Raw genomic sequence first — 10,939 nt, 5'->3', positions numbered from 1 at the left:
GCCTCCAAAGGATCCAAAGTCTGCAGACGAGCTGCCGACGAAGCCGGGGCCAGAGGGAGCTGGTAGACTATACCCCTGAGGTAAACCCTCAGTGATCGCTGCTATCATGCACAACAGTATCTGTGAATAAAGATGATTTTTTAGTTATTGAAACTACAGTCACTACTAGAATTTCCAGTGCTTCCTTAATTCTGACTACAAGTTTGAAATGAAATATTATTAGAAGCACATAAATTAAGTACTAGATAAAAAAATTAGCAATATCAGTAACTTTATTGAAAATGACGGCCTAACAACTACTACTACAACTAATAATCACAAACACAAACTAATAACATTATCATTACAAACTCGTCTACATGCTAAACATCCAAGCAATTATCATTAAAATTATTCATGCAGTTACCACATCGCACTTATCCCAACGATTACCCCATCACAGCCAGTATACCTCACAGAGATCCTAATGAATGCACATCAAAGACATTTGTATAATTATCATGCAATGAACATCCCTATAAAAACTACTATTACTAATAGTATATTTTAGAACTCATAAAGGCAATAGATACAACATTTACATAGCTCTGGTAGTTGGACTGTAACGAGAATTCCTGGTGCTTTATTTCACTAGGCTGAGCTCAGTGACCCTTACTCTTGAGATTACATATCGCGTGAACGAAACACTAATCCCTCTAATGGCAGACGGGCATTAGACAAATTTTTGACGAAGCGTGTAGCCAGCAGATGACCCGCTCGGTGGAGCTTTTGGTCAAGGACCGAGGCCTTCCTCTGGCTCACCAATCCATCTCGTCAAAAGTTATTTTACATCACGATATAAAACGCACTACAACACTGAGTCACCCTGTACTGCATCTACACTCGCCTACACCTTGAGTAACTTTCCGGATCTTTGGAAATTATCACTGGTTGTTCTTATGGTCACACCGAGAGAAGTGAGACAACTCACCAGGAGCTTCATGGTGGAGTGTGATGTCTGCTTGATGCTTCCTTCCCTTATATACTGCCTCCATTGGCCCCACAAAGACTTGCATGTGTCCTTCATTGATGGTTCCTTCCCTTCCCTCCTTCTCCTCCTCTCACCTCAGTAATCTCACCTGGCACACACAAGGGACCAAGTGTCAACACCCCCCGTGGATCGCCACCATGGCGGACTTTCGCTGGGGCGAACTTCTTATTTTTGGTGAAATTTACCTATTTATTTTTCTACGTAAACATTGTTAATATTTACATTTAATCAGTATTTCCACATTTTGTTTGTTTCATACCATGATACTAAAACCCGAACAAAATATAAATAAATGATAGGTTAGTGTATATTGCAGGTGCTTGTGCAGCAGTGATGGGCAGCTGCTGGTCAACGGTGCCTATGACCCACCAAACAAAACTAACCATATAATAATTATATATCATTTAATTACAATTTAATACTATTTTTATTATCTAATTTTTAGGACTTGTGACGACTTATCCAAATGAATGCAGCATTTCAACTTAGAAAATATTTATTAGTAGTGTATTTACGGCCAATTTACACGTTAACTGGGTGGCAGGGTATATACATTGACATTTGTAGATAAATGGTCCAAGGGACCGACATTCTTCTTTGTATTAAACTGATAAAGAAATACACATTTTCCAGTGAATATCCACTGAAAGGTGTATATTTTTCAATGAAAAACTGTTTAATCCGTACTTTAGTGATTAAAGTGTTCTTGTTGGTACTGTTCGAGGGAACTGCAGCCCTAATAACCCATAAGTTCTCGACATGTCTTAAGCCGAAGTACTTTATAAAGTAGATATAAATTTATTGACATTACTTGAACTTGTCACTCAGTTATACTGAAAGATAACGCTGATATATATTCCAGTGTGTATGATATATTCATTTTCACTCTAGTCCTGTAGCCTCGTGTGTGACGTCTGGTGGTGTGTCAGGTCCTGAAGATGAGGTAATGTGTGATGAATGGTTTGAAAAACCGACAAGTTGAAGATTGAGACACTTATGCAACATATGGGAATCTTTATTAAGTAAACGTTTCGCCACACAGTGGCTTCATCAGTCCAATACAAAGCAGGTGTAAGGAGAGGAGTATGAGGTAATCAGTTCCTCAGCCTGGAGTCGATGTGTTCAGTCCATCAATGTACAGCATAGGGCCGTAGACGTGGCTTATATACTGTAGTCAGGTGAGGCGAAGCAGGAGGAGGCGGGGTCATGGTGGTACCATCCACTAGTACCATCCACTTCGTCCACTGGACGAAGACCTACTTCGACTAGTGGATAGTACCACTATGACCCCGCCTCCTCCTGCTTCGCCTCACCTGACTACAGTATATAAGCCACGTCTACGGCCCCATGTTGTACATTCTATAAGATTGATGGACTGAACACATCGACTCCAGGGTGAGGGACTGATTACCTCAAACTCCTCCTCTCCTTGCACTCTCTGCTTTGTATTGGACTGATGAAGCCACTGTGTGGCGAAACGTTTCCTTAATAAAGATTTCCATATGTTGCATAAGTGTCTCAATCTTCAGATGAGTTAATCAGTCCCTCAGCCTTGGAGTTAGTGTTCACAGCATCGTGGTGGTGGAGAATCTGGAGCAAAGGCAAGAAGACTGGCGGTTATGTAGGCGTCAGTGGATAAGGACGTGTAGCAAACGAGGGCATAGTCACTGGTTCAGAGGACATCTACAAGACCTTCTTCACGGCTGCTACAACTAACCCATCCCCCCTTCGGGTAGGATCTACTTCCATTGGGAAATCCCGCCTACCAGTGACTATGCCCTCGTCTACTGCACGTCCTTATCCACTGACGCCCATATAACCACCAGTCTTCTTGCCTTTGCTCCAGATTCTCCTCCACCACGATCCTGTGAACACTAACTCCAAGGCTGAGGGACTGATTAACTCATCTTTTGTATATAGTTCTACTGTCTTCTAATTATGTCCTAGAATCTGTATTGATAAAGCCATTGGATGGCGAAACGTCTACAATAAAGATATCCAGATGTTGCACATGTGACTAGGGGTGTTAAAAGTCCTGTAGCCGCCAGCGTGTCGTCTAGTGGTGTTACAGGTCCTGTAGCCGCCAGTGTGTCGTCTAGTGGTGTTACAGGTCCTGCAGCCGCCAGCGTGCCGTCTAGTGGTGTTACAGGACCTGTAGCCGCCAGTGTGTCGTCTAGTGATGTTACAGGTCCTGTAGCCGCCAGCGTGTCGTCTAGTGATGTTACAGGTCCTGTAGCCGCCAGCGTGTCGTCTAGTGATGTTACAGGTCCTGTAGCCGCTAGCGTGTCGTCTAGTGGTGTTACAAGTCCTGTAGCCGCCAGTGTGTCGTCTAGTGATGTTACAGGTCCTGTAGCCGCCAGTGTGTTGTCTAGTGGTGTTGCTGGTCCTGTAACTGTTAGTATAACGTTTAGCGGTGCTCCAGGTCCTGTAGCCGCCAGTGAGACGTCTAGTGGTGTTTTAGGTCCTGTAGCCGCCAGTGAGACGTCTAGTGGTGTTTTAGGTCCTGTAGCCGCCAGTGAGACGTCTAGTGGTGTTTTAGGTCCTGTAGCCGCCAGTGAGACGTCTAGTGGTGTTTTACGTCCTGTAGCCGCCAGTGAGACGTCTAGTGGTGTTTTAGGTCCTGTAGCCGCCAGTGAGACGTCTAGTGGTGTTTTACGTCCTGTAGCCGCCAGTGTGTCGTCTAGTGATGTTACAGGTCCTGTAGCCGCCAGTGTGTTGTCTAGTGGTGTTGCTGGTCTTGTAACTGTTAGTATAACGTTTAGCGGTGCTCCAGGTCCTGTAGCCGCCAGTGAGACGTCTAGTGGTGTTTTAGGTCCTGTAGCCGCCAGTGTGACTCATGCTTAGTGTGTCTTCAGTTCGAGTGTCAAAAATTTTGCTGTAAATGTCAATAAAATCGTATATAAATGATCATAAAACCTCTTTAGAAGCCTTTGAACTTATCTTCCTCAACACTCCGCTACTCTTTCTTTAACTAAAATTCAAAACGGTTTTTATTAACTTTAATACTTGTAAAGCGACATAATTATTTATTGAAATAAATTAGATGTGTAGAGCTACATAATTATTTACTGAAATAAGGACGAAGGAAATACAAAAGACATACGTAACTTAAAGCACACTTCCAAAAATACGTATAAGGTCCAAGAGGTCAAAACCAGTAATCCCTATCAAAGTAGCTTAAGAAGAGAGGTCAGAAGGTGAGACACGACCCCCGCAAACACAAATGGGTGAACACAAATCGGTAATCACACACAGACACACGCACACACACACACACAAACACACACAGACACACACACACACACACACACACACACACACACACACACACACACACACACACACACACACACACACACACACACACACACACACACACACAACCCTACAAAATTACTGGAGTTCTATGACATGGTGACAGCAGTAGGACAAGAGAGAGAGGGGTGGGTGGATTGCATATTCTTGGACTGCAAGAAGGCGTCTGACACAGTGCCACACGAGAGATTAGTGCAAAAATTGGAGGACCAAGCAGGGATAACAGGGAAGGAACTACAATGGATGAGGGAATACTTGTCAGGAAGACAGCAGCGAGTCATGGTACGTGGCGAGGTGTCAGAGTGGGCTCCTGTGACGAGCGGGGTCCCACAGGGGTCAGTCCTAGGACCAGTGCTGTTTCTGGTATTTGTGAAAGACATGACGGAAGGAATAGACTCTGAGGTGTCCCTGTTTGCAGATGACGTGAAGTTGATGAGAAGAATTCACTCGATCGAAGACCAGGCAGAACTACAAAGGGATCTGGACAGGCTGCAGACCTGGTCCAGCAACTGGCTCCTGGAGTTCAATCCCACCAAGTGCAAAGTCATGAAGATTGGGGAAGGGCAAAGAAGACCGCAGACGGAGTACAGTCTAGGGGGCCAGAGACTACATACCTCACTCATGGAAAAAGATCTTGGGGTGAGTATAACACCAGGCACATCTCCTGAAGCGCACATCAACCAAATAACGGCTGCAGCATATGGGCGCCTAGCAAACCTCAGAACAGCATTCCGACGCCTTAATAAGGAATCGTTCAGGACCCTGTACACCGTGTACGTTAGGCCCATATTGGAGTATGCGGCACCAGTTTGGAACCCACACCTAGCCAAGCACGTAAAGAAACTAGAGAAAGTGCAAAGGTTTGCAACAAGGCTAGTCCCAGAGCTAAGAGGTATGTCCTACGAGGAGAGGTTAAGGGAAATCAACCTGACGACACTGGAGGACAGGAGAGATAGGGGGGACATGATAACGGCATACAAAATACTGAGAGGAATTGACAAGGTGGACAAAGACAGGATGTTCCAGAGATTGGACACAGTATCAAGGGGACACAGTTGGAAGTTGAAGACACAGATGAATCACAGGGATGTTAGGAAGTATTTCTTCAGCCACAGAGTAGCCAGTAAGTGGAACAGTTTGGGAAGCGATGTAGTGGAGGCAGGATCCATACATAGCTTTAAGAAGAGGTATGATAAAGCTCACGGTTCAGGGAGAGTGACCTAGTAGCGACCAGTGAAGAAGCGGGGCCAGGAGCTCGGACTCGACCCCTGCAACCTCAACTAGGTGAGTACAACTAGGTGAGTACACACACACACATTAGATCATGTCTATTGACAAGTGCCTTTGACAATTGGTAACTAATACACAAAAAAGAGGACAAGGGTCTGTCGACTAGTGCCTTTGACAACTGGCAACTAACTAACACAGGAGGAGGACCTAGGGGTAAGCATAGTGCCACGCATATCGCCACTCACATCAACTGAATAGCCTCCGCAGCTAATGCTCATTTGGCAATTCCAAGAGTATCTTTCAGGAATCTCGACAAACGAGCATCCGTGGTCTTTTGTTTAACATAAGTCAGGTTCTTGGAGTATGCTGCACCATCTTGGATCGCATACCTAATACAGCATGTTAAGAAACTTGAGAAAGCATAGGAACTAAAATGGATAACATTAGAGGACAGAAAAGCCAGGGGTGACATGATAACAATATACAAAATACTCGGAGGAATTATTAAGGTAGGCAGAAATATACTATTTGAAAGGCGGAAAACATTTGGAAGGTAGAGACATTGGCGTGTCATTGTGATGTCAGGAAGTATTTCTTGAACTTCAAGGTGGACAGGAAGCGGAATTATCTCGACGAAGTAGTGTAGGTAAGTTCCATACATAGTAAAGTAGGTATGGCAGGGCCCATGAAGCTTGGAGGGAGTAACTTGATAGCTGGACAGGGACAGACTCTTTGAGAGGCAGGAAACTGGTATACGAGGGCATGGTGGGAAGTTAAAGACACAGATGAGTCACTGGGATGTCATGAAGTATTTCCTCAATCTCAGGGAAGTCAGGAAGTGGAATTATCTTGACGTAATAGTAGTGGAGACAAGTTTTATGCATGTTTTATGAATAGGTATGATAGATCTCACAAGGCGAGGAGGGGTTTACCCAGCAAGTGGCAAATTTAGCGACAGGGCTAGCAGCCAACACTTGACCTCTGCAGCCATAAATGAGTACACACACAATATTTAAGGATCTAAGATCACTAAAAAGTAAGGATCTAAGATCACTAAAAAGTAAATCAAAAGTATTCCTCCACGATCAACAGGGAGAACAATGTATAACAATTATAAACTGATAAATGAGTGGTGCCCAAAGACACTAGAAAACTTTTACTTGCATGGTTTCTAAGACGTCTCGGTAGTACATGTAACAACTACTGGGAACAGGCACGTAAGTCGAACCAACACGAGAAGAGCTTAACTCCTGCAACTAGGAATAGATAATCATGCACATATAATCACAAATAGCATATAGCACCTCTCATGTTCATACCACATTTGGATAAAGGCTGAAGACTCACAAGGAATGAAAAGCCAACTCTGCGTGACCCCTTCGTCCTCTCTCCTGTACCATCATGACTAGCCATTCATACAACAGTGAGAGAAATTACTCAGGATTGTAAGGCAAGACCTAAATACCTTTATACTAAATCAGTATATTCAGGACTAGTGTTCGCCATTCTTAAAAGACTTCATTGGCATAACAATTGAGAGGTCATCGGAGTATCGCTGTGAAGGATCACACTTTTTTCTCTCAAAGCGTAAAATGAATAGCGAGTGAAGTGTTTGATCTTGCTGGTAGACACTCGGGGTCATGTTGCCATTGTTGCTGGACACAAGGCTTCCCTGTGGTCACAAAGCTCTTACTTCATGTTGGGTAAATTGACAGAGAAGTTTTCAACGCATTAAATCAGATGGCAATAGGTTTCAACACATGGGTGTAGATACTATCCACTTTTTTTCGTGGGGGGGGGGTGAAATAATCCCCATCACAGGTCATAAGAGAAAAGATGAATGCTATAGTAACAGTATGAATATATCAAATCATATTCTTTAAGCTGAACCACTGTTTGGATCACATCAACAAAAAAAATCATGATTTTCTTAATTGTCCCACAAATTTACATTTATAATACTGTAGACAAGGAATGCTTCGGATAAATTTACTGCAGATTTCGTGGCTCATTCACTGAAGCTATTATACTTTTTTAATAAGGAAGCATCGTGAAAACGGTGGAGGATATTCACCAAGCAGCTACTGAGTCAGCAGCGGGTGATGATTTACTGCACCTCGCCACCAACTAAGTACTCAAAGTGTCCAGCAGCTGCGGGGGGTTGCCGACCATTATTCTTGCTTAAATTTGTTTTCACTGCTGATTATTTATTTTTAAGGTGTCTTTAATGCGATGCGAATGGGTGTGAAGGTGCCACTCTTGAGCATATAAGAAAATTGAGATGGCTGCCGCAGAACTTATACTCAAATTATTCTGTACATTAACATCCAGATAATTTAGATAGAATCAACAAAATGCCTTTCCCAGGGTTATTAAGCATGGAAAATTTATTACATTTTTTAAGTAATTGCTACTAGTATTGTGTAAATCGCATGTGATAACTGGTTCTAAGACATTTCTCAATTCTGTAATTTGAAAGTGAACACAAGCAACAATGGCGTTTATGGCACAAATGGAGATGACAATCTCGTGTTTTCAGCTTAGCCATAGGCTATTATGTAAATTATCTGATGTTAGGTCAGTTGTAACATGGAAACAGTTATATTTTGGGCCAATGAAAAAGATTTTTTTGTAACTTCCCCCTCCAAATAATAATAATAATAATAATAATAATAATAATAATAATAATAGTAATAATAATAATAATAATAATAATAATAATAATAATAATAATAATAATAATAATAATAATAATATTAATAATAATAATAATAATAATAATAATAATAATAATAATAATAATAATAATAATAATAATAATAATAATAATAATAATCCATCTTCATTGAAAATAACCAAATTCTAGGATGAGTTAGGTTTTCCGGGGTTTACCTGGAGTTTACCTGGAGAGAGTTCCGGGGGTCAACGCCCCCGCGGCCCGGTCTGTGATATAATTGTCTTCATTCCAAAATCCATTTAATAATAAACAGCATGGAGAGCTCATCTGTATATTAACTTCGTCAGATTTGGATAAATCTGCAATGTGTTGCTATCCTACTCTATGTGAAGGTAACAGAGTGGGAACAAAAGCTAGCTACGTTTTCCTCTCATATTCCTTCCACTCAAAATAAATGGGTTTCGAACATCGAGTGATGAAATCTGTCAGCCTGAGCTGTAAGACTTCAGTAGGGTAATGAGGCTGTCGAAATATATTATTAGTAGTATCTTGGGCTCCCTACTCTTAGGACATCTTTATAGGAAAAATTTCGGTTCTTGGACATCACTTGATGACTCCAAATCATTTGGAGTTATCATGTGAAATATGAGATATAAGTGATAATTTTTTTTGAAGTGCTCGAAGACAACGAGGACCCACCGAGCGCTGTAGAAAGCTCAACGTCAAAAAAATAATTGTAAGACAGTCTCGGTGGGTCCTAGTTATCCTTGAGCACTTCAAGATTTTTTTTATCACTTTTATCTTATATTTCATTTACTGGCATTGTGGTATATTATAATTAGTTATTTTTTGTTGATAGAGGATGATCTGGCCAAACTAAACCCAACTTAACCTAACCTAAATAATGTAAATCGAGAAATTTTCTGCAAACCGTGTACGAGAAATTCAGAGGGAATTTGTGAGGATGGGTTGTCTTGACTGGTGATGAACATGTTACAGTCTTAATGGCCCTCGTGTAGTCAAAAAGAAATTGTATTTCTTCGTGCAATATAAAAAATATAGTTTACATAAAATAAAATATTGTTAAGCACAGAAGAAAGCCACTAGCATGCATGTACATTTCGGGCAGTCGATAAGAATATAAGAAAGAAGGGACACTGCAGCAGGCCTCCTGGCCATGCGAAGCAGGTCCAAGTCCACCACCGGCCCAAACCAGTGCCTCAACCTAGTCAAATCAGGTCACATTCACTTAAGCTTTGAACCTCATTAACCTAGGTTCACCAGTGCCAGATCTTTGGAATATTACCAGGCATACGAATGTATCGTGTTAGACATGCAGAGTATTCCTATTGCTAATGAACCAACTCACGCAGTGCTTGTGGTATGGAGCTTCTCTGTGTTCATTACACACAGCACTATCTACACGAACTCTTGGCAGCATTTACCTAACTAGCACCACCCGCTTTGCACTTTCTGATATGAATATTTTTTTAAAGTAATACTGTAACTTATACATTTTACTTGAATATCGTTCGGTAGTTTACTCTTTAGCAGTAGTCACTATGCAAAATGTTTCCATCAGATTACTGTTTGTATATACTTATAAAAGAAGATTAGAAAAATGAGTTATATAAACGTTTTTCTCCTCTGAAGCAGAAATGTTAAAATTAGGCGAGTTTCAGTCGTGTCGAATGTCTTAAATTCTCATAATGCCAAAAAGTGGCAGTTTCACCCCCCCCCCCATTTGTATAGTATTACATACATCTAAAAGATAAATAATTCAGCATATAATTTGTCCTTAACCATAAGATGGGGTGTTTTGCAGGTATTTCTTTTTTTTACTGGCCAGTCACTAAGGTCTTGACAGCCAGATTTGTATCTCTCACCGTTACATCGTCTTTCACCCTCTATCTTCTGTGATCGAGAATTTTAAATAATTCTAAATTACTTTCCTGTTGCCTGACTATTTGAACATGCTGCCATCTGGTGAGGTGAATGTGAACATTGTCTCATATATTAAAAGACTAATAAATATTTCACTGAGAGACCATTCTTAGCTACTGGTTTCTAAAGACATCTTTTGTATCATGACTGGTAAATAACACAAAACTCCTTTTTTGTGTGCACTTCCAACCTTACTGGATGAGAACATTAATCCGCCACAATACGGATAACCTCACAATATTTGCCTTGTAGCATAAACAAAATATTTGACTATTAGTAACGAAACTACATGAACACATGATTCAAATTTGTCTATAACTATATAACCATCTTGTAGTCGAATGCTTACTGTGTATTTTTTTTAATATTAAAAAAAAAAATGTTTCACCCACAGTTTAATCAATAGGACAAATACTCCGAGAAGTGTATACCCCTCGGTGTAATTACACTTAGAGGTTACTCTAATTTCTTCCAAGAAAATAAAGATAATCGTGACTGGTGGTGAACAGGTCATGCAGCCTTGTAGCCGATAGGCATGAAACGCCATTAACCAACCAACCTCAAGGTTTCAGTCTTGAATATGGTACGACGATGGTAAAGTCTAGTACCTGCTGCCAATGTTCACCTAGCATTAAATAGATATTTGGTTGTTAGTCGCTTGCTGGGAGTCGCATCCTGGGGATACTATACAATAAAGACGCTAGGCCAGTAACTGATATGAGCCTAGGTAGCGTACTAGTTAT

General features: G+C 41.2%; 1 protein-coding gene across 1 annotated transcript in view; it reads right to left on the bottom strand.

Annotated features, from left to right (window-relative positions):
* Nucleotides 1-1,147, bottom strand: part of LOC128685204 (uncharacterized) — a 2,137-nt gene extending 990 nt beyond the window's left edge. The window contains exons 1-2 of the mRNA XM_053771704.2: nucleotides 971-1,147; nucleotides 1-120 (exon numbers count right to left, since the gene is read on the bottom strand). The exon at nucleotides 1-120 is cut by the window's left edge and continues 990 nt beyond it. Coding sequence (XP_053627679.2) covers nucleotides 1-120; nucleotides 971-1,066 — 216 coding nt within the window. The 5' untranslated portion in view covers nucleotides 1,067-1,147. The remainder of the gene's footprint in view (nucleotides 121-970) is intronic.
* Between the last annotated feature and the right edge of the window lie 9,792 nt (nucleotides 1,148-10,939).

Source organism: Cherax quadricarinatus, chromosome 8, assembly GCF_038502225.1.
Source record: "Cherax quadricarinatus isolate ZL_2023a chromosome 8, ASM3850222v1, whole genome shotgun sequence".
In the NCBI taxonomy this organism is placed as follows: Eukaryota; Metazoa; Arthropoda; class Malacostraca; order Decapoda; family Parastacidae; genus Cherax; species Cherax quadricarinatus.
Note: the sequence above shows the minus strand (reverse complement) of the source record. Positions and strands in the feature narration are given on the sequence as shown.